At 35.2% G+C, this 25,650-nt stretch overlaps 1 protein-coding gene across 2 annotated transcripts in view; it reads left to right on the top strand.

Moving 5' to 3' along the window:
- The window catches only part of LOC139970427 (N-acetylgalactosaminyltransferase 7-like), a 40,634-nt gene extending 16,465 nt beyond the window's left edge, over window positions 1–24,169 (top strand). The window contains exons 5-11 of one of the 2 annotated variants that reach the window (XR_011794147.1): window positions 6,884–7,057; window positions 9,179–9,296; window positions 14,411–14,536; window positions 16,576–16,794; window positions 18,064–18,285; window positions 19,829–21,252; window positions 21,293–24,169. Coding sequence is in view for 1 of the 2 variants with exons in the window: in XM_071976085.1 (XP_071832186.1) it covers window positions 6,884–7,057; window positions 9,179–9,296; window positions 14,411–14,536; window positions 16,576–16,794; window positions 18,064–18,285; window positions 19,829–19,984 (1,015 nt within the window). In the remaining variant the exon portion in view is untranslated. Of the gene's footprint in view, window positions 1–6,883; window positions 7,058–9,178; window positions 9,297–14,410; window positions 14,537–16,575; window positions 16,795–18,063; window positions 18,286–19,828 lie in introns of both variants that reach the window. The other variant, XM_071976085.1, reaches the window with a different exon arrangement.
- Window positions 24,170–25,650: the final 1,481 nt, after the last annotated feature.

Below are 25,650 nucleotides of genomic sequence, written 5' to 3'. Positions count from 1 at the left end.
GAGAAAATATTTGTACGTACAAAAGAGAAGCAGCATAGGGATATTATATTTAAGGATACATTTATGTCATCACCACTTTTGTGATGACTTAAATTATTGTTGTACATAATGGTTAAAATAAATGGTGTTATCATAGTGATTATCTTTCCTATTCAAGACTACAATAAAGAAAGAGAGAGGTGGTCCTCTTTTTATGCTGGTAGTGCAACCATAATCAAAGTTGTGATACCTCAGAGCAAGTTGAACTGCTCAATCGATATGTTAAGTCTATAGTTGCGGAAATATGAACCAGCTGCTATGAAATTATAGCATAGTTTTTTTCAGATAAGCAATCTTTTAGTGAGTTGGAATTAGTTGTAGAATAGAACTCTGATCAAGAATCCTGTATGAATATCACTGTGAAAGAACTTGAGCAAACTACTGACCACAGCAATTTTTAAAACTATTTGATTAGTTTTAAAATCTCCTTCCCATCTGTAGTTTTAGGTTAAAAGAAAAAGGTGATCACAATGTCAAATATACACTAATACAGTAATACTTGAAATTTGAATTTAATGCAACATACTGCATTGTATTGACAACAGTACCCTACATTGTTCCTGTATACATGTATATGAAGGTAATCATGAAATTAATCGCAGATGATGTTGTTACCTATCTCCACATTGCAGTATCAAATAGATCTTTAAGTACAATTGAAATATACATGTAAATAAGTTTGGTATTACTTTACAGACCACTCTCCCAGACAAAATGTGATCAATACTTTACTTTCCAGTGACATTTTGCTTGTACCTCACAGTGCTATCAACAGTGAATTTTTATATAAATTCAACCGTTCTGCTCTGTGCGTTACTTTATGTAAATTGATACTGGTTTCGTGTATGTGTTCCCACCATCACTGTTTATGGTCTTAATGGAAAAGATTGCTATGGGGAAGGACAACAAATGTCTAAGTTTTTGAATTCCCAAGTGTTTATGTACAGCTAGATTCCTCACATGATGTGATTTTATGATGTACCCCCTTCAACATGGCAAGTTACCCCCCCAATAATTTCATCCAATTTATTTAGTACCCGTAATTATTCCCTATGGTAACATCAAGTGGGAAGGGAAGGTGGCGTCCACTTTATCTACGTTACGCACGGTTGCCTCTATCGCGCTCATATGATCTTACAGGTAGGCTCCGTTTTCACGAGGGAATTAAAAACTCTGTGGCAGGTTTGACACATGACAAATTGTTTCTGACACATTTCTGTTTTGAAACACTGTGTGCCTCGGGTTACAGTAAATGAGGATTGGAGTGGACTATTATATAGTGTTAAATCCACAGTATTACAGTGTCTATGATTGTAGTATCCACGAGTATCACTGTGGCAAATGCTAGGTTACGCAAAGTGTTACAGTATCTTTGGTGTTCAGATTCAGTGTTGAATACAATACAGATACGAGTACAGTACTAGCTGAGATGACAATATCTATAATGTACTGTAGTTGTCTATAGCAACGGAACTCATAGAATCCATAAATATTATAATGTTGATTACTAGATTGTATATATTATTTAACATGACTATTTCAGTATCTTTAAAGTAGAACTCTATAGCCACAAAACTCATATAATCTATGGTGTGTATTTCATTATAGATGGTGGGAAGTATTAGATTAAATCGTTTACTATCTGATATAGATGACATTATTCATAAATATTATAATGTTGATTACTAGATTGTATTATTTAACATGACTATTTCAGTATCTATAATGTAGTTATCTATAGCCACGAAACTCATAATAGAATCTATGGTGTATATTTCATTATAGATGGTGGGAAGAATTAGCTTAAATCGTTTACTATCTGATATACAGTAGATGACATTATCCATAAATATTATAATGTTGATTACTAGAAAGTATTATTTAACATGAATATTTCAGTATCTATAATGTAGTTATCTAATATCTATAGCCACGAAACTCATAGAATCTATGGTGTATAGTTCATTACAGATGGTGGGAAGTATTATATTAAATCGTTTACTATCTGATATAGATGAAATAATACATAAATATTATAATGTTGATTATTAGATAGTATTATTTAACATATTTCAGTATCTAAAATGTAGTTATATCTAATATCTATAGCCACAAAACTCATAGAATCTATGGTGTATATTTCATTATAGATGGTAGGAAATATTAGAATAAATCGTTTACTATCTGATATAGAAGACATGTCCATAAATATTATAATGTTGATTACTAGATACTGTAGTATTCTTTAACATATTTCAGTATGTATAATGTAGTTACCTATAGCCATAAAACTCATAGAACGTATGTTGTATATTTCATTATAGGTGGTGGGAAGTATTAGAATAAATCGTTTACTATCTGATATAGATGACATTATTCATAAATATTATAATGCTGATTACTAGATAGTATTATTTAACATATTTCAGTATCTATATTGTAGTTATCTATAGCCACAAAACTCATAAAAGAATCTATGGTGTATATTTCATTATAGATGGTAGGAAATATTAGAATAAATCGTTTACTATCTGATATAGAAGACATGTCCATAAATATTATAATGTTGATTACTAGATACTGTAGTATTCTTTAACATATTTCAGTATGTATAATGTAGTTATCTATAGCCATAAAACTCATAGAACGTATGTTGTATATTTCATTATAGGTGGTGGGAAGTATTAGAATAAATCGTTTACTATCTGATATAGATGACATTATTCATAAATATTATAATGCTGATTACTAGATAGTATTATTTAACATATTTCAGTATCTATAATGTAGTTATCTATAGCCACAAAACTCATAATAGAATCTATGGTGTATATTTCATTATAGATGGTAGGAAATATTAGAATAAATCGTTTACTATCTGATATAGATGACATTATCCATAAATATTATAATGATGATTACTAGATACTGTAGTATTATTTAACATATTACAGTATCTATATTGTAGTTATCTATAGCCACAAAACTCATAAAAGAATCTATGGTGTATATTTCATTATAGATGGTAGGAAATATTAGAATAAATCGTTTACTATCTGATATAGAAGACATGTCCATAAATATTATAATGATGATTACTAGATACTGTAGTATTATTTAACATATTTCAGTATCTATATTGTAGTTATCTATAGCCACAAAACTCATAAAAGAATCTATGGTGTATATTTCATTATAGATGGTAGGAAATATTAGAATAAATCGTTTACTATCTGATATAGATGACATGTCCATAAATATTATAATGATGATTACTAGATACTGTAGTATTATTTAACATATTTCAGTATCTATATTGTAGTTATCTATAGCCACAAAACTCATAAAAGAATCTATGGTGTATATTTCATTATAGATGGTAGGAAATATTAGAATAAATCGTTTACTATCTGATATAGAAGACATGTCCATAAATATTATAATGATGATAACTAGATACTGTAGTATTATTTAACATATTTCAGTATCTATATTGTAGTTATCTATAGCCACAAAACTCATAAAAGAATCTATGGTGTATATTTCATTATAGATGGTAGGAAATATTAGAATTATAAATCGTTTACTATCTGATATAGATGACATGTCCATAAATATTATAATGTTGATTACTAGATACTGTAGTATTATTTAACATATTTCAGTATCTATATTGTAGTTATCTATAGCCACAAAACTCATAAAAGAATCTATGGTGTATATTTCATTATAGATGGTAGGAAATATTAGAATAAATCGTTTACTATCTGATATAGATGACATGTCCATAAATATGATAATGTTGATTACTAGATACTGTAGTATTCTTTAACATATTTCAGTATGTATAATGTAGTTATCTATAGCCACAAAACTCATAAAAGAATCTATGGTGTATATTTCATTATAGATGGTGGGAAATATTAGATTAAATCATTTACTATCTGATATAGATGACATTATCCATAAATATTATAATGTTGATTACTAGATAGTATTATTTAACATGACTATTTCAGTATTTATAATGTAGAACTCTATAGCCACAAAACTCATAATAGAATCTATGTTGTATATTTCATTATAGATGGTTGGAAATATTAGAATAAATCATTTACTATCTGATATAGATGACATTATCCATAAATAGTATAATGTTGATTACTAGATAGTATTATTTAACATATTTCAGTATCTATATTGTAGTTATCTATAGCCACAAAACTCATAATAGAATCTATGTTGTATATTTCATTATAGATGGTTGGAAATATTAGAATAAATCGTTTACTATCTGATATAGATGACACGTCCATAAATATTATAATGTTGATTACTAGATACTGTAGTATTCTTTAACATATTTCAGTATGTATAATGTAGTTATCTATAGCCACAAAACTCATAGAACGTATGGTGTATATTTCATTATAGATGGTGGGAAATATTAGATTAAATCATTTACTATCTGATATAGATGACATTATTCATAGATATTATAATGTTGATTTCTAGAAAGTATTATTTAACATGCAGATTCTATCTTATCTATTTAATATATTTATCTAAAGCCAGGAAACTTGTTCTGATTCAGATTACAGTTTCAGTGAGTATGATGATGGTTAATGTGAGAAATTACGTTATAAGAAAATTACAGTGATCATAATTTAATAAAAATGTCTCTATAAAGGTGATACAACTATATAATTAGTGATAATAATATGTTTTAACATGCCTTTAATACACGGAGACCTTACCCGGTAAAAGTATACAGTAAGACTGAATTGGCTTACAAAACTGCCATACACGAGATAAAAGACATTTCACTTTTATCCAATCATAACTTAATGTTTCTGTCACAAGACAGCAGCAGCCAATCACACTCTATATATATTTAATTCCTGGAAATCAAATGAGGGAAAAGTTAATAGAGTATTTACATACATCTGCATATATTAAATATACATGAGGGTTCACGACACTATAAGTGTTTGACATAACAAAAGGTGATACAATATCATTGTTTTACATTGCTTTGTTGATATTGCAAAATAATAATTACATCATGAAATTTCTGATGTATTGTTTGATTACAGTACTATACATGTACAGTATATATGTATTCCATTTATACAGTACCAAGGGTAACCATTACGGTGCCTGTAATCATCTATGATTTTTTTTCCCTCGGTTTATTTATCGTTTATCATCACTGTGATCAGAAACTAGCATATGATTTGTAACATCAATTCTTCATTTTTTAAGTATATTACACGGAACAACACTTTGCGAGTACATGTACAAGTAGCAAACAGATACTGTAGGGTAAAAGGAAATATAATAGAAAAAAAGCCTAATTGAATAAATCAGGACAAAAGGAAAAGGCGTTCCACAGTTCCACAAAAGTAACTCAAATGTTTTCTTAATCTGCAAGTTCTTAAATAGTTGAACCTTTCAATACTAATTATGAATTTAACTTTAAAGAAAAACTCATAGATAATTGGATTTTGTTCATTTTGTTTGCAATCATAAATATGGTATTTCATATGAAGTACCCTGTATGAGAAAATTGAAGGAATGTTCTTTCGGTTGTTGTAACCAAAAAAGATATCCTGCTTTGAAAAAAAGAACTGCTTCTTAAGGAACAGATTTTCAACATCTAAAATGAAAGAGGCAGTAACAGGACATTTCCAAAACAAGTGCTCAATATTCTCAGTTTCAATGTTACAAAAGGTACAAAGATCGGAATCACTTTTACCCATCAATGAAAGAAGCCTATTCATCGCAACAATTCTATGAATAAATTTGAACTGAAAGTATTGAATTCTAGCCTCAGAGACATTGTTATACTGATAATTTTTGAAAAAACGATGCCAGTCTTTGGACGTTAATATTGGTGAAGGTCGCATTCCATTTTTCATTGGCGGTTGGTATGCCTGAAAGATGACGCAAGTGGCGCTTATAAACTACTGTAGTTGAGAGACTGACATTTGACAAGGCTTTTAGAACTTCATTGAATAAAATGATGTTGTCATTATCAATATTAATAATCATCTATGATGAATTGTAAATTGCATCAGTTATATTTGATATAAACTGAGATTACATTCATTTACACATTGTGTGATATTTAACTTTATTATTGAACAATATATCAAATTAATATTGTTGTTCAAAGGGTGCCTCAGAGGGTTCCTTGTATGTCAATATTTTGACAAAGGCAACTTTTGAAATCAGTAGCAATGTTTGATGTTTTAAAAAGTTGTAGAATAAGCAGGGTTCTTCTCAATCCTCTCAATGATTGGGAAAATTGAGCAGATGGTTTTGAATTTATGAAGTGTTTGCCTGGTACTTCATTGCACAATTTACATACTGACTGTGCAAATTAACATACTGAATGACAACTACTGTACTGTGTGCCAGCTAACATAATATGGAAATATTCAAAATCTCAATTCTTGGAAAACCCAACCAATGTTTGAATCTATGTCCGGTTTACAGTTGGCAAAATATATAAATTTCTTGATCAGGGCATTGACTTGAGGCTATGAACAAAGAATGACTATAATATTTAACTTTGATCAACTTTTGAACTATTTTGCACTTTTGGTCAAAAAAAGTTCATGACCATATGCTTGCCAAACATTGAAACTGACAAAATTTTGTACAATATTGTTTGTTGCAGTAGACCATTGTATTGTAGAACATAGCCAAAATGGGAATCAGTGCAGTTTTCAAACATGTAACAACTGTCTGAAGCGTTAATTAACCTACCATGAAGTAAACCTAAGGGCTGTTGAACTTGATTCATATTTTGTTTTATCTTTCTCCATCTATTTTACAGAACGACAGCGGTTTGTCCATTGGTAGATGTCATCGGAAACATGGATTTTGGGTTGCATCCGCAAGGAAGCGGGGCTTTATCCAGGGGAGGGTTCGACTGGAGTCTCTTTTGGAAACATTTCCCATTGCCGGACTTTGAAAAGAAACGCAGACTGCATGAGACGGAACCATACAGGTATTAAACATCCTATCGGTGCAAAAACAATATCTCACTAATTGTACAGTATCTCACTTGGCATGGTGTGTGTCTAATTTTCTGCACACAAGTCTTACTTTGTAGGAAATCCAATAAATTGTACAGTAGGTGTCCAGCCAGGTGTCCAGCCAAGTGTCCAGCCAGGTGTCCAGCCTCTCTTAGCCAGGCGGACACATCAATGTTTAATGCGTCGTCAGTGTACACGTTGTACACCTGCTTTTGGGCCTCCACAGCCGAGGTTTATACTTGAATTCAGGAGCTTTTGTTGGAATAAAGCTTCTTGTGTCAGTCTTGAGTTTTTCACAAATTTGGTAACAAATCACTGGAACTAAAACCAGAACAATTCAAAATTCAAGTCTCCTGTGTCAGTCAAGGTTTCGCTATAGCTGCATAGGTATGTCCTCAGGGTAAACCTTGGTCGGACACCTCTGCTGCTTGGGGAAAAAAAACTCTCACTGTGATGTGGGTGTACGTGATGTATGTGCGCCGTCTAAGGTCTAGTGCAAATGCATTACTGGTATCACACCCGGTATCCACAAAATCATACGGCCAACATTCCTTTCAATATGCTTTGGCTTTTCTTTGGAATAGTTCTCCCAGAGCATGTCAAATGTGCTCAATATGTTAATAACTTTAAAGCTGTACTCAAGACTCGTATGTTTTCTCTGTTGTAGTGTATTATATTTTGTATACATTTTTGTTTTGTGTACAGCGCATCGAGACTTTGTTGTGTTGCGCCTTATAAGAACTGTTTTATCATTATTTTTCTTATTATGAACAGTGGCCCTTGGAGGATTTGGTGTTTGCTTCTAATTTAGTGAGCAATGGGGTTACCTCTGTGGTTGGTTTTTGTCTACAGCACAAGCAAAGATTCATATGGCACCCATTTGTTTAGCTGTATGTATGCAGCACAAAGTTATTAAAAACTCCATTCAGAAGAAAGCTCTTTTTTCCTTGAACTCACTTCAGCAATATTTGAAGTTTCTTTGATAGGCCAAACCAATGACTTATTCATTGGTAATCATAGATATGCCCTTGAGGCAGTCTGTTTGTCATCGTAAAAATTTCTCGCCGAAATTTGAAAAGAGAAATGGATAATGGTATGACGGTATGAAAAGTTGGGCGAGAAGATGAGGGTTGACATTTTTGTAGTACTTATTTTAGTCATTTGCAAGTCAATTTTCTGTCAAATTTATTCATTCTTTCGAAATGCCTCGATCATGCCATCCAAGTGGGATAGGCAGTTAATTAGTCTCATTTAAAGCGATATGAAGAAGTAAATAATAAGTAGGTCTCAAGACCAGAGAATGATGATATTGTAACAGACAATTTTTTCAGTCAAAAATTAGTTCTTGAACTGTAAAAAAAGTTCTGTGAGGAGAACTTATCAAGTGCTTCTGTCTGCGGAGTTGTATTTGATTACAATGAAATTCTCGGGCATGAATTAGTGGTCAGGTTTGGAGGATTGAAAATATAGTGAATATTGTATGATGTTGAGATCATTTGAGCTCACCCAATGATATCAGTGGTAGTTTATGAAATGTTGTGTACGAATGGTCTAAGTCGGTTTCGGTATGTAGTGTCAAGGTGTATTGAACTGTCTCATTGTTCTTGAAGATACTGTACACTGTACCCTATTCCTTCCCTGCTGCAGTAGTTTTAAGCTCAGCATGTTAACATAGTTGTTTTTGTTAAGGATGCATTTATCAATGTTTTTAATAGGAAATTACAGTAAAAGTTCTATCAATACAAACTTCAAGGGCACTGTTGTACAGTATGATGATGTTTCTTTAGTTTTTATGTAGATTTGATGAGACTCGATCAATTTTGTTTACATGATTTTATCTAATATCCAGTATTTCTGTTGGCTGCAGTCATAGAATGGATGCTCCTCGGTCCATCATATATACCTTTAATATACCTATAAGTCATTACTGTCAGTTTTGCAATATAAAGTCGTCTTCGTAAATTGCCTCATTTTTTTTGGTCAATCTCTTCAGAGGTGTACTTGAATAAGTTTCTCCTGTTATATCAGTGATTACTTATCCATAATTTGTTTTTCCATTTTTGTTTTGTTTGTTTTTTTGTGACATGCTTCAGTTCACCTGCAATGGCCGGAGGACTCTTCGCTATGAGCCGAGAATTCTTCTTCGAACTGGGTGCTTACGACGAGGGACTGGAGATCTGGGGAGGAGAAAACTTTGAATTGTCTTTCAAGGTTGGTTGTGTGATAAAATTTCATGTTGAAATGCTTAATTTAGAATCCTGTACCACCACACCCCGTGAAAGACTTAAGCAGTGCATGACAGGGTGTATTGGAGCAGCGTCTTGCAAAGGGTCGGCAGGTTCATCATTCAACATTCCACGTTCAACATTCAACATTCAACAAACATTCCGAGTACTATTCAGAAGAAGATCGCTGTTGATCAAGACTACAGAGAGGGCGTCATCTTCATACCAAGATCAATCCCAATATGGTTTTTTTTTATCAGTGAAAAAGCTTCTTTTTAAAAAAATTTTTTTTTAGTACAGTCCTCTTGTGCACTTTTGGATACAATCAGAGATTTATAATTAATTGAACTCATGCAGAGAGTCACACGCAGGTTGAACAATAGCGATGTTTGTTCACTTTGTAATGGGGTGATTACTTAGTGACATCTGGTCCCAGGAAACCATTGAACTTTGAGTGGATGACAAACAGCAGGTAAATATATAGGAGTTTGAAAATCATTAATCCGTGGTCTGGACTTCAAAATCATGTTTAACAAATACATATTTGAAAATAGCTGTCAATTTTGGTCCACTAATCTTACAAATCCACAAAACTTTAACTTCGCTTCTCTCTTAGCTGTCTTCCACTCCACATCTGTACTTTCCCATCTACCTAACAATACATTGGCATGTTTTAGCACTGCGCCCCCGCTTCCTGGGTACCGCCCATTTACACCTCCTTCTGAAAGTACCATTTAGGAAGAACACAACGCATTTCATGAGCAAAATTTGCTGTAAAGTTTTTTTTTACAAGTTTCGGGATTGGATTTGGATCTACGTATACTGAAACATCTTTTCTCGGGCCACTGTCGCTTAGCCCCCACCATTAGCTGGTAGGCTCTCTCGGCCTAGGTTCCTAGATATCCCTTTATTACGTCTCTTGCACCAGGTTCTACTGGACAACAGTGTTTGGGGGGCTTCTTGTGCTCTATAGTTCAGGTGTGGCCTAAAATTAGATTTGGAGCTTATGTGTGTTAGGCTCCTTGGCTAAGTTCCTGCTTGCGGGGTTTGATCTAGGCACATCACTAGCTGCAGTGTCGATCCTCTCTGAATCGAGGCTAGGCCGCAGGTCTTTTGTAGGACCGTTGTTTGGTGATTTTTTCCCCTCACGTAGACCAAAACTCCCCACTGGAGTTGTGTTGTTGGCCTAGGACCATCATCTTTGTCATGCTGGGGAGCTAACCCGTGGGTAGTTCCCCCCCCATGTCCCAGTAGGGTCCCGGTTATTTGCTCGGGCTTGCCAAGTTCGGTGCCTTGGCAACTGGTAGGCTGGGGCAGGGTTGTCCACCTTGTGGCTCCCTGTAGTGTTACAGGTCTGTTCTCCGTTTTCACTCAACTTGAATCTCCCCGAGATGCAGTTGGCCAGAGACCGGCCAAAGACTGGCTAGAGACCGGACAGCCAGACCACAGACCAGGAGTAGATCTCAGCGTCCAAAGGAATTTTTTATCGGTCCAGGACAAGTCTTCCCAGGACTCAAGGGGTTCAGATGGGGTGATAGTTGCAGACCGTCCAGAAGCAGGGAAGCACCTCGGGAGCAACATCCCCAGCAACCTCCTGCGGACCGGTAGTGGTTACTCTCGCAACTGTCCAGGATGTTTCAACCACTAGTCAAACAGATTGCTGCAACAAGAACCCTCCTCGGACCAACCTGGCGGAAGTGCCGCAACTACCAGTCCAGCCAGAGACGCCCGGAGGTGACTGTCACAGATCCCTAGAGACCAACTTGTGGAGGACCAGGGCATGGATGCCCTTGAGCTGTTGGCCTCGAAGACGTGGTTCGAGTGTGGGGATGGGACTACCTGCTCGGAAGGTTGCAGTTCCCAGACAGGAAGCAGAGGAGGGGACAATGAGGAGGTGGACGTCAATAGATTTACCTGCAGACCTCATCGCTAAAGCCGTCGATATTGTTTCGAAGAGACTAGACTTTGAACACCCACTGGCACCCAAGCCATCGGAATGGGCATCCAAGCTGCGGACGACCACTGAAGCGTCACAATCTTCCTCCTCGTGTGTCCCTGTGGATGTAGTCTGCTTTGACAGGACGGAAAGCCTGCAAGCCAGAAGAAAATGGTCTGCCTTCCCTGCCAAACAAGACAGATCCCTCAAGGTACAAGACGAGACCAGGAAACAGATCTTTAATGGAGGTGAAGGACAGGGGATAAGCACAGGCACCTTCAAAGATCCGCTAGGTAGAAGCTAGAACAGATGTCCGGAGGAACTGCTTATGAGACATCACCAACAACTTCCAGAGGATGATGAGCAGATCCCAGACCGGGAAGGCGTCTCACTCATGTGGCTTCTTGGTCCGTTAGCGAGACTCATTTATGACCAGTTCACTAGGATGTTCATCAAGCTGATCAAATCTAGGTGCTCCAACGTACTATGGGCGATGAGATGGTTGAAGGAGGATGCCATGGAGAGACTGGTTCATCTTCTGATAGTGGCCGAGGACCTTTTGGTGGGCCAATTCACGGAGGCAGGGTGAGTTCTCCCAGAGAGAAGACATTCTCAACGCTGAGCAGACAGAGACCTCGAGCTCGTTGACCGACGTCAGCAAGGGGCGTCCCACCAGACCCAGACCTATCGGGTCGCAGCCGTGGTTGCAGCAATACTCCACCACCAGCCGACAGACGCCGCAAATGTCATAGGCCAACACCGCCAAGATATAGGCAAAGCCAATCATCAGTCTGGGGAACACAGGGCTCTACACAACCTTGGAGTACTTGCAGACCGAGGATGAGATGCGGTAGGACTAAACAGCCCTCCAAGTCCTTCTTCGATACCCTGCTCTAGGGTGACCACCCTGCCAAGTTTTACCCAATGTAGGGAGGAGATTATTACAGTATGCCCATAGATGGGAAATCTTGGGCCCCAGGTGCTTGGGTTTTGGACGTGGTAACTGTAGGTACCAAATAGTGTTCACCTCTACACCTCCAGAGGGTGAAGGAAGGAAAATCACACCAATACCCAAGAACCTGGACCAAGGTCGGGCCCTGGAGACAGAAATCCCGGCATTGTAGGACAAGGGCTTGGTACTGAGGATGATGGGAATGGAGGGACCTCTCTCATCCGTTTGTCATTCTTCCTTACCCCGCTCCCCCCCACCCCCCAAAAAAAGTCTTGGAAGCCAATTCTGAACTTCTGGCCATTAAACAGAGCATTTATCAAACTGAAAGACTTCAGGATGGAGATGCTCGCCATCTTCGTACCATCCCTCAACGGGAGAATGTTGACATGGACGGTAGATGTGAAGGGCGCCTACCTTCAAGTACCAATCCACCTGACACATCACCTCTTCCTCGCTTCAACTACAGAGGAGTTGTTTTCAAGTTCAAACCTCTTGTGCAGTATTGGATACAAACAGTGATATATTGACTATTGATCTCATGCAGAGAGTCACATACCATTAAAACAAACATAGCGATGTGTGTTCACTTCGTAAAGGCGTGATTACTTAGTGACATCTGGTCCCAGGAAACCATTTAGCTTTGAGTGGATGACTAACATCAGGTAAATTTAAAACGAGTTTGTAAATCATTAATCTGGGGGTCTGGTCTTCAAAATCCTGTTAAACAAATATGTATTTGACAACAGCTGTCTAAATTTATTTTGGTCCACAAATTTGGACAGTAATACAAATAACCTTAAATGAGCCAGCCGGTATAATGCAAAGCAAAGATTATAATTCATCGACCTTGTGGAAGGTTTTCATCCAAATAAAGGGTTAATTTGAGAGTTTTTACAGCAGTTTCTTGCATTGAATTTGATAACTTTTTTAAAACCGTATCAATTCAACAATCTCATAACTTTGCATCAAAGTATTCACAAAATTTAGAAATTTTGTTATTCTGTGATTCGTTAAAGGCAATGAATCTGCTTTCATGTCTTTTATACAATTTTTAATAATTTTGTAATTGAGATTGTAGTCTGTAGTAGAGTTAGCCCATGTCCAAATGTAAAGGATAAATCTGACACTTACAAAGTTTCTCATTTTTTGGAATAAGAACCAATTACTGGGTATGCTTTATCTGGTATTACAGATGCAAAATGCTACTAAAATTGACCCAAATTGCTACACAAATGCCAAAATATGTTAACACTTTATACACAAGACCTTTGAACTTTTCTTTGCAATGACCCTCTCTAGGGTCAATCTTCCTTCCAAATGTACCCAGTCAGAAGTCTCTAAGATGCTTCTCAGAGTTTGGTCCAAGCTTTATCAGACAGACCAAAATCGGAGGATAATTGCCTGTGTGACACGCTTCAAACACATTCTTACTATTTAACACCATTCAGCTCATTGAAACACTGGGAGTGTCCCACGTTCTATGCAGGTGGTTTTATCAAGTGTGTTTTAATAAATCTTTGTGTATATATTTGCAAATCTCATTTGATTAAACACTTCACGGAAATGGTAATTGATTTTTCTGAGTAAATGATATAAACACCATGAAATACATTATTAACATAAATTGAAATGTTTACCCATTAAAGTTTAGTTCAGCTATGTTTGATCAGGATCCAAATACAACTTTACCTTTTCAACTGTTTATTGTGCTGTAGAATCATTATCAATTTTATTCTATAAATCATTGAAAAGAAGACAAAATTGCTATAAGTTTACAATTGTAACGTCTTAGAGCTGCTGCTCCTCACATTCAGTCTCAGTCATTGAAGGTTATTACAATTAAAATATTATACATACAATATAATACATAAAATATTATATAAAATATTATACAATTAAAATATCTCAGTGTGGATAACTACTTTTACAGGGCCAGTAAAATACTCTTTCAAATGTGGTCTAACATATTTGGAGGCAACACTGTGGACCTTAAATTCTGTTTGTGATCAAATAAGCCACTTTGATAGATGAGTCTCAGAAATTTGTTAAGGGTCTATGAGTCTCAAAGACTCGAATGGTATTGAGAGGTATCTGGTATGCCCTCATAAAGGAGTGATCCACTTTGAATTTGCATACCCAAATAACCGTTTTTGTAAAGTCATCCTTCCAGACCAATGTAAGCTTTCAACCGTTTGTTTGTTTATCTCGACAGATTTGGATGTGCGGTGGCTCTTTATTGTGGGTCCCCTGCTCAAGAGTCGGTCACATCTATCGAATCCTCGGTAAAGTTCCCTACGGTGGTCCTAACGGCACAAGTACGATGGGGCTTGCTGACCGTGTGAGTAAAAACCTTCACGACAAATTCTTACACTTTTCCTATCTTTATAACGTAGATGACAGAGATGCTGAGATGTTTTTTTTTACGTTTACCGATTGTGATGTAAAAAAACCTTTGATTGCAATGTCACATGTAAGGTTTACTAAAAGATCCAGATTCTCAGAAACATTTTCCCATCTGAAATTATTATAATCTAAATTGAAAAGTTTCCAAAATTTGAGATAAAAATGTTGAATTGGAAGCCACACGACATGAAAGTTGTAATCCATAAGCCATTTCCGGGTTTCTCCCATATTCTTGGTCCCATGAGAATCGTGAAAATAACTGCCTGATTATTATTATTGTTATCGACTCAGTTTCACGCTACACTGGCAATCGTTCCACAGAATTACCAGCGTATAAATGTGTTATACCTCAAATGCTTTACTCTCTTACTTTGACACGAGTATTAGTGCTAAAGAAGGCAAAAATAATCTGTGTAGAGCTGTAATTCAGAAATTTGGTGCTTGTTGACTGTTTTCCAGCACATGCAGCTGCAAGTCTACCCAGTTTCTTAAATCACTTGATGAAACCATCTGTTATCTGAGACTTATTAATAATTGAATAAAAGAGATCATATTTGATGGCAGACAGTTTAAAACCACCAAGCATCTGCATTTTGAGATCTGCCTTTGGGTACAAATGTTTTGGTCACTGTTTTAACAGCTACATATTGGTTTGATCATTTGACTCATTGATATAGTTTACATGTAAAGAACAGAAGTACAGTAGTGTGAAATCACACAGTAAAGAGATTGGTAAATGGATTCAAAGTCTCACCGCTTCGGAGACAAACTCCCCTAGCCTATTAATAATTTGAGCCGTCGCGATCATTCGGCTGTCGTTTACAGTATATCGAGCATGGATGAAACCATGCGTGCCAACAGAATTAGCTTTTGTGTGATTGGACATGAATATTAAAATCAATTGGCCTTAATAGCTGACCTTTTAAGGTCTGGTTAGCTCAGTTGTTACATGTTTTAACTGTATTAAACTCCAAGCAAGAGTAGAGTAACATGGGGTCACTAGTAACAAATTCTAGTTCCCTTTCACAACACTGTCATTTTCAAACTTTGTCAATTCTTTAGTGAGAATTCTTGTTGGATACATTTTGTTATTTGTTATTCAATTCCCCTGGGTGCTTGAATTGGTGAGTCATTGGTCACATGGGTTAACATAAAATTTGTCCAGTTAAAAGCTCTGGAAGCCTATTAGTGTTCACGAAATGAACCATATGGGTCATGAAATTTTTGAAAATATATGAAAAATATGAAATATGGGTCATTTGTATACAGTTGCATGTTTACACGTGTACTTGGATTATCTCTTACCCATGTGGTTTCAAGCGACAGTCATCATAAAAATTTTGAAGAAAAGTAAGCATTTGTATTTTAACTAGGAACGATTTCATTTTGATATTAGTTAGCAGCAGTTTAGAGTTCATGATAGGCAACATATCTGAAAGTCTCTAATAAAAACAGGCCTGCACAAAATGACCCAAATTAGTACTAAAATAGAAAAATATCAACAGTTTTTCATTTTTGTCTTTACTTTTGAAATTGTCTGTTTCTAAGCTTCATAAAAGAGTGTTCCAATTAGTTACAAATTCTGAAGCTGTCAGTATCAAGTCATCCTGAAATTCATTTTCAGGGGCAAATACCACAACGATGTATTAAAGTTGACGATCCATCCGTGGATTCGATGCTGAATGTAATGATGAGTGAGAAGGATAGCTTCAAGTTGATTAAGTCTGAATGTAGATCAATGTATGCGTCATTCTGCTAAAGGTTTGAATAATACAACAAGGCTTGCCACTCAAAATGAGATCAAGTGTTAATTTGAAAGGTTTTTTCATAACCAGCCAAAAAAAAACTATGCCAGCTGGTTACTTTGGCCATATGTATTACACTTACAGCCTATTTCTTCCCTGATGCATTTTCATGGTTATTTCAAAGAGACCATTTTATTTTTTCATGTAACTTTCTCTCTCTTTTAAAAAGAATTTAAAAAGGGTGGTCGAAGTTTGGATGGACGATTACAAAGAATACTTTTATAGAAGCAAACCGGAGGCGACTTTCATACCGACCGGAAATATCAAGAAACAGCTTGAATTTAGGCAAAGCCACAATTGCAAGTCATTTGATTGGTTTATGAAAGAAGTCGCTCCAGACATCACCATCAAGTATCCTCTTCCAGCAAAGAATAAAGTTTGGGGGGAGGTAAGTTTGAACAACCTGTGCCAATTATAATTTTATGGTCATAAAATGTCCCAAATCATATTTTTTGCCAAACATGTATGTTGGTGTCATCACTAATTACAAACTGTTACACTACCCTTCCAGTTTTGCATCATACCCCCCCCCCCATTTTTGGTAGCACCTTTGATTCTTTTGACTTCACTGAGGTATGTGATTGTTCTAATTGCACACTTCTCAGTATCTAGCTTTAACCTGAAGGGGGCACAACCTCCATGATGGGGCTTAATATCAAAACTTTTTAGCAGTTTTTTTAGCAGTTTTTCAGCAGTTTCAACATTCTGAGGAGGGCAAACAGATCACCTTTGACACTGGAGGCCAATGAGTGTTTGGTGACCTTTCTCAACTGTATCTGAAGCCCTATGTACATGTAGCTTAACCTGGTTAAGTGTCTCTATGCTTAAAATGAAATTGTGATTTCATAAATCTGACTTATTTTGTGTCGAAGTCAGTAATACTTTTCATGACTACCATCTCTTCTTCCTTTGAGACCGTTCTTTTCTTCTTCTTCTTGTCATACGTTATGACGGGAATTGACATGAGAGAAGTCTTCTGGGAAGTCCCACAAACTGTCAAATCTGCTGAAGCATCTAATGCCTTGGAGTGCCATAAAGTAGCATTTACTCTGTGACAAGATCTTATCTCTTCAAATTTACTGCTATAGAGCTGTTGCATCATTTGAGCGGCATGGAGTATGTCGGTGGTAGAATCGGTGGTGGGGGAGGGGGGGGGGGAAGGGGTGGGGGAGGCTACATTGCCTATCCCCTCTCCACCTTGCCCAAGAGCAAAAACAAAAGTTTAATATGTATAAAAACACTAACATTAGAAACAACAAAACTACAAAATGGTGGTAGGCAACCTCTAAAGTGGTTTTAACACAGCCTTCTGATTAAATTGGCTTCACCCATGCTAATTGATTTCTCTGCATTCTGCACTCAGAGAGGGCTAGCAGTATCTGGAACTGTCGCACAGGTGATTGGTTGTCTGTTCCTCTTCATAGAAATTCTTATGAACAAAATCTATTTCTAAAGGTTCCCCTCTATCTTGATATTGCAGTGGATAGCATCGGGCTATATCCGTGTCTAAAGCAAATGGAAATACATATTTCAAGGCTAAGTGGTGGCTTAATTCTTTTTGCTTTGGTAGGATTCTTTCCTAATACATTGCACTGTGTGGATATCCTCAACTTCTAAGTGTCTGGTTCATTTTTCATATCTATTCTCTTCATTGAAGGTGCGACTCATGGACCAAAGGCGTTGCATCGATTCTATGGGTAGACGAGATGGGGGTCAATTAGGGGTCAGTTACTGTCACGGTGCCGGCGGTAATCAGCTCTTTAAGTTGACAATGGATGGACAGTTCCGAGTGAATGAACAGTGTGCATATGAAAAGTCCTCTGAATTACATCTACGAAGATGTGATAAAGATGAACAGTATCACTGGGATTACAATAAGGTTAGTACTAAGTGATAAAGATGCACAGTATCACTGGGATTACAATAAGGTCAGTACTAAATGATAAAGAGGAACAGTATCACTGGGATTACAATAATGTTAGTACTAAACGATAAAGATGCACAGTATCACTGGGATTACAATAAGGTTAGTACTAAACGATAAAGATGCACAGTATCACTGGGATTACAATGAGGTTAGTACTAAACGATAAAGATGCGCAGTATCACTGGGATTACAATGAGGTTAGTACAAAACGATAAAGATGCGCAGTATCACTGGGATTACAATAAGGTTAGTAATAAACGATAAAGATGCACAGTATCACTGGGATTACAATAAGGTTAGTACTAAACGATAAAGAGGAACAGTATCACTGGGATTACAATAATGTTAGTAATAAACGATAAAGATGCACAGTATCACTGGGATTACAATAAGGTTAGTACTAAACGATAAAGATGCACAGTATCACTGGGATTACAATAAGGTTAGTACTAAACGATAAAGATGCACAGTATCACTGGGATTACAATAAGGTTAGTACTAAACGATAAAGATGCACAGTATCACTGAGATTACAATAAGGTTAGTACTAAACGATAAAGATGCACAGTATCACTTGGATTACAATAAGGTTAGTACTAAACGATAAAGATGCACAGTATCACTGAGATTACAATAAGGTTAGTAATAAACGATAAAGATGCACAGTATCACTGGGATTACAATAAGGTTAGTACTAAACGATAAAGATGCACAGTATCACTGGGATTACAATAAGGTTAGTACTAAACGATAAAGATGCACAGTATCACTGGGATTACAATAAGGTTAATACTAAACGATAAAGATGCACAGTATCACTGAGATTACAATAAGGTTAGTAATAAACGATAAAGATGCGCAGTATCACTGAGATTGCAATAAGGTTAGTAATAAACGATAAAGATGCACAGTATCACTGGGATTGCAATAAGGTTAGTAATAAACGATAAAGATGCACAGTATCACTGGGATTACAATAAGGTTAGTACTAAACGATAAAGATGCACAGTATCACTGGGATTGCAATAAGGTTAGTACTAAACGATAAAGATGCACAGTATCACTGGGATTGCAATAAGGTTAGTAATAAACGATAAAGATGCACAGTATCACTGGGATTGCAATAAGGTTAGTACTAAACGATAAAGATGCACAGTATCACTGAGAATACAATAAGGTTAGTAATAAACGATAAAGATGCACAGTATCACTGGGATTACAATAAGGTTAGTACTAAAGGATAAAGATGCGCAGTATCACTGGGATTGCAATAAGGTTAGTAATAAGCGATAAAGATGCACAATATCACTGGGTTTACAATAAGAAATCCCCCCCCCCCCCCCCCCCCCCCCCCCCCCCCCCCCCCCCCCCGTTGATTTTGTTCCTTACCAGAGAGCCACATTAGTCATGCATGATTATGTCATTCTGTCTAAATATTATACATTCCTTGATTTGACAGGTTGGATAACTGTCTTTATATTTTTTGTTGTTGCAGGAAACAGGTGCAATATTCCTCACAGATACCAACCGCTGTATCGAAGTAAACAAGAACATTTTATCGATGGCTCCGTGTGACACAACAAAAACGTCACAAAAATGGGACTTCACATACGAGAATCTGTTCATAGCTAAAATGAATCAGAACAGATGAAGGATTCACACCGCGAGTGAAGACTCAAATGTCCGTCCGTACACGGCACAGGGGAGTTTTATCCAGAACGAGAGGCAAGAAAGGAGGCTGAAAATATGATCAGTTCGAGAGAGCACGAGTAGCCCATCTGTAATTAAGAGAGTGAAAATCAGCTTCCGAACATTGGACATACCAATGAAATATTTGATAAAGAGAGAGAGAGAGAGAGAGGGAGAAAGAATTTATATGATGATAACGTTTTGTTCTGATTTGAAATATTGTGATTATATCAACTCAGATGTTTGCAGTTTATTTTATTACTATGCTACTCACTCTGTAATATCCAGTTTCTTTAACTAGGAGAGCTTAAAAGAATCCCAGTGATGGAAACTAATGCCAACAAGGAAGGGAACTGTGTAGTTGTACAACTTATGGAATTCTTGAAGTTTGGAGTGGGGTATTATGGAGGTTGGTATTTTAGTTAGCAGGTCATGTAGAACTTAAATAAGATGATTATTAAAGAAAACTGTTAAAACTTACAAAACGAGAGATACTTTTGTTTTAGACTAAAAGCAAAACCTAAATATAGTGCACAACAGTGCAAAACAGTGCAAATTTGCACAATAGTGCAAAACGTGCCCAACAGTACAACAGGTCTTTCGTAGGGACACAGAGCAGTATGTGCGAAATTGGCTTGGAAGGCAAATTTTTCAACAGAATAAAGCCACCTCTTGTGTGTTGTTTTATACAGAAATTTATACAGTTGTAAGCAGGAATGAATAGTTTTACATATTGGGAGTGCATAAAGTTAGTACACAAGTAAATGTTTAATTTTTAATCCAAGAAATCACAGACATAAATTTTAACTCATCTGATACTAAATTAGGGAAGTTATATAAGATTCTTCTGTTTAGTACCTATTCTATTATTTGGTATTCTTTAGTGGATTATTTCTATAAAATCATATTTAGGTACTTTTGATTGGGATGCTGCACTGTTTAATAATTGAAAATGGATCCGAAGGGTTCTTTAATGGTACTCTGAGGAAACTTAATTTACTTTCACAAAAATTGTTTAAAATTGATAAACAAGTTTTAATTATTGTATAGCATTCAGATATGCATAAATCTGGTTGTGGTAAGGTAACCTGATATTAAGAAACTTCCTAGAAACACTTTTTAAAGAATTTCTACTATTTACGGAGTAGGTGCATTTGTTTCGTGATATTAAAATAAGGCACATCAAGCATGAGCATACCTGAGCCATCAGAACATCCCAGTACTTATTAGGTGAGACGTCTGCCCATCAGAATATCCCAGTACGTATTAGGTGAGACGTCTGCCCATCAGAACATCCCAGTACGTATTCTGTCAGGCCTCTGAGTAACTCTCTCTACCTCTCTGTTGCAGTATATTATTATTCTGTCGATGAATGAGACTTGTGTATTGCAGGTCATACACACACACACCCACACATATACCATCCCTTACTTTTTCTAGTCATATATTTGTTTTGTATTATTTTGCAAGAAAACCTGATTATAGCTGTCAAATTGCATTATTTAGTTATTCTACTTTCAGCTAAATTTTGAAGCTGTATGGTAAAATGTGCTGCTCTTTCATGTAAACTTCTGTTAAACAACCTATGTTATTTTTAGAAATGGAAAGTGAGAATGGCGTAGTAACCTTGAAGCATTGTTTTCAATTTTTATTCAGAATGATCAGTACGTTTTTTACTCCCATAGAGTAGTTAGACTTTCATAAACCTTGTACACATACAAAGATGTTATAGACCGTTTGGTACCTTTGAGGAAAACAGTAGAAATACTTTCATAACCTCAAGATTGCTAAAAGCAATTTTTCTCTGTGTGTCAACTAAACATCAAAGAAAGTATCTTCTCAGTTGGAAGTGACGCTGTTTAAAGTTGAAACTCTCAAATGTTTTTATTAATTAAATCATTAACTTCTTTCAAATTCCAACTTCTGACATTGACTTTGTGTGAACAGTGAAAAGATGGAACTCTAATGATCCAATCTCTTGTAATAGGTGGCCAAAAAACTAAGACAAAGGCATGGTTGTACAGAAAATGGCACAAAGGTATTAATGAGTTCTAGAATTCCTTTGGTAGGACATCAATTTAACTTGAATAAGGAGGTAAAAAAGGATGATTCACAACCAGTAGGGATTTTTTGTTGTTGAAATTATTTGTGATCTTATTTGTGGTAAATCAAAGGATCAGAAATGCAAATTTGTAAGCAAATAAAATGTACTTGATTAATATTGTTCCATTTTAATTCTTAACCCGAATATGCTTATTTCTTCTTACTCTCTTTTTTGTTGTTTCTTTTGAAATAATACTTTTCATATCTTTATTTACATGCTCCTCTTTATAATAAAATCTCAAAAACTATCAGAAATTCAATTGTGTCAAATAGCAAATAATATGTGCTTAATTAAAATTGTTCCATTTGAATTCTTAACCCGAATATGCTATTTTTTTCTTACCTTTTTTGTTTGGTGTTTTTTTTTAAATAATACTTTTCATATTTTACATGTTTACATTTACATGTTCTTCTTTACAATAAAATCTTAAGAAACTATTTTTAATTTTCTAGTTCATGTTTTATAAGAACTGTTAGAGGCTAGAATTATTCAAATAGAAATATTGTTATTTCATACTCATGTAACTGAGGTGGTTTAGTTTGCCTTAACTGGAATGATCACCACATAAAGAAACATTGTACAACGAACAAATTTAATTAAACGTGTGATTGAATCAGCTGTTTGTTCATCAATTTCAGGCAATTTGATGAAAAGTTACAATCCATCAAACTAAGGGAACCATATCAAATATTTCATCAAATACATAAAAGAGAGCTATCCATGAATTTTCATTCATGTTGGACTTTTGTTTATTAACTGAAAGACAACTTTTAATTGTTAATTACAAACAACTCTCATATTTAGTGGAGTTTATTATCAAATGCTAGCATTAAAATAAAATATTTAACTTTAAATATTTAACATAAATAGCTGCTTCTAATTAGTGTGAGATGTTATTTTCTCTTCACATGATCAGTTTCATTCTCATCTATGCCATTTTGTTTTACTTTTTTTCCAAATTTATACATTATTCATGTTATGACTTTTAATTAACCAAGAAAACAAAACCCAAACTTTCTCCCCCCCCCCCTGTCTCTATTTACTATTCATTCCATATTTAACCATTGTATGCTTTATAATTTATGTCATTATTTTATCTTTTCATCAAAGTACTTCACTCATAACAATTCATGACATCTCAATTCCACGTAAATGAGATTTGCGATGGATCAATGTTTATCAGTGCTCTAATATCTTTCATGTATTTTTGAGTATTTTTCGCTTTAAATAATTTTGTTGAAATACAAAAATGAAGAAACAATTACCACGGCGATGGTTGAATTGCCTTAGCCGTATTGGTTACATAATTTACCTCGGTCCTTGCCAGTCCAGTGCAAAGCCCTGACCGAAATATTTAAGGTATTGCTTCTTTCTTGTTATCTGCAATCTGTTTAGTAAGAGCTGTAACAGAGTGAAACTGATCAACATACCTGTTGACCACATTTCATGCTATGTTAAGGAGAGACAATAAGTAAACACATTTAAAATTAACCCTGCTGACATTTTTGAAGCACTTTTGAGAAAGCATTACGGCAAATGTCATTGGGGCAGGTCAGTGTGTGTATGGCAAATGAATTAAGAGAGAAGAAAAAGCCAGAAACTAGAAGGTACCCCAAAAATATAAAAAATTATGAAGGCAGCCTTCTTTTGTTTTGACTAGAAGAACTTTAAAACTACTATATCCATACCTACTTTCATCTTCTTCATTATTAGGTGAATGTATTGTATTTCAGGGGTCTGGCTGATTTTATGGGTTGACCAGCGGTTTGAGTTTTCAGTATTTATTTAGACATGAATCAAACCTCTTCCTTGAGGTTGTCTGAGAGATAAACAGTGTGTTTATGATATAAGAAACACACTCATATCTCACTTTATAGATTATATAATTATGTTGGTTCAATCATAAAATTAATCTTAAAATTAATCTTTTGTGTTATTCATTGTAAATCAAACTTTCATGAAGATATTCAACCATGCTCTCCTTTTTTTTGTGAAATACAAAAATAAATATTTGATGAAGAAAATTGATGTTAAAGAAATAGATATTTCATGTTGTATGTATTTCAATCAGACTAAATTGAAAAAGAACAAACAATGGAATTTGATGTTTTTTCCCTTCCTTGCCAAACAGAGTACATGCTGTCATATAATGATGACTTGTGTATGCCTGTGCATGTTAATATGATGAATATCTTACGAAACAAACCAGGATGTTTTGGGTAGTATACCTGTGATTGTGGCCTTTGAAGTGGGTTATGCAATGTATCAGGCAGTCATGACTTGAACAAATTGATCTATTTTACCTATTTGCTAAATTGATATAAAATGTGAAACACATTGCTTTTTACATAACAAAAGCAACATATGAATATTTATAAGTGTTCTACAATTTCTTCAGCACCCCCCCTCCCCCTCTCTCGACACACACCACTTCTTCCCTTCTCCATTGCATAGTACTGAGATATTGTTTTCAGACTATACACATTAACGGCATTAAATCATTGGTGCATGTACCCTTTAAATTCTAAATCCCAAAAATAAATTCAAACAGAATGTCTATAAAAGAACAACAGCATTTCATGTGTTTTATGGTTTCCATGTAATGAAAGTACAAGAGAAAATTCAGTCAAGACAGAATTTGTAAAGTCAACAGTTTCTCTATTATATAATGAATTCATCAGTTTTTAAAAGACCAAACATCTTTAAGATAACTGTTAATCTAAGTAAAGTGCTGAAAAATACAGTGCAAAATAAGAACGAATGCAAGCCTCTCCCTACCGTAACCCAGACAACCCCCGCCACATATACATAAGTTATATTGATTGCCCCAAAAGAATAAGCTGTATACATAAATCCATGCTGAATTTTCCACAATATCTCTGCACTAAATCTCTACACTTCTCATCATACGATAATCTAATTGAATTTCTTGTAGATAAAGCAAAAATACTTATGGTTTTTATATGCTTCACATAAAATTATTGGAAAATATAAGTTACATCATGGGGAGAGTAACAACACTGGTTTATACACAGGAACCTATTGTCAGATCAACAGTTTACATCTTCACTTCATACTCCTTGAAGGCTTCAACAATAAACTGGTTTAAAATAACTAGTTTGAGAGCATTAACTGCTGTGCCTATACCTATGACTAAAGAGTCCTTGAACCAATTCAAACAAAAGTGTTGACATTAAATTATGAAATATGACAACTGATATTTAGAAATGTATTTGTAACTCTATATCGACTGTACAAAGGTTTCTGCATCTCAGCAATTCTTTGCACAATTGTTCAAGGTGATTGGAAAGTAAACTTTCACTGTATAGTGCAGTTATATTCTATAAATTATATGTACATATTACAAACTTTAAGGGGGAAACAACATCTCAACTGCCAGAAAATTAAGAGAAAAACTATACATCATCTTTGCATACATATGACAAACAGAAAAAAGAAAATGGAGCTAATTTCAAAATTCTCATCTCCATAAGGTATCGAATAACAAGATTTCAATACAGTTT

Source organism: Apostichopus japonicus, chromosome 8 (genome assembly GCF_037975245.1).
Source record: "Apostichopus japonicus isolate 1M-3 chromosome 8, ASM3797524v1, whole genome shotgun sequence".
Taxonomy (NCBI): domain Eukaryota; kingdom Metazoa; phylum Echinodermata; class Holothuroidea; order Aspidochirotida; family Stichopodidae; genus Apostichopus; species Apostichopus japonicus.
Note: the sequence above shows the minus strand (reverse complement) of the source record. Positions and strands in the feature narration are given on the sequence as shown.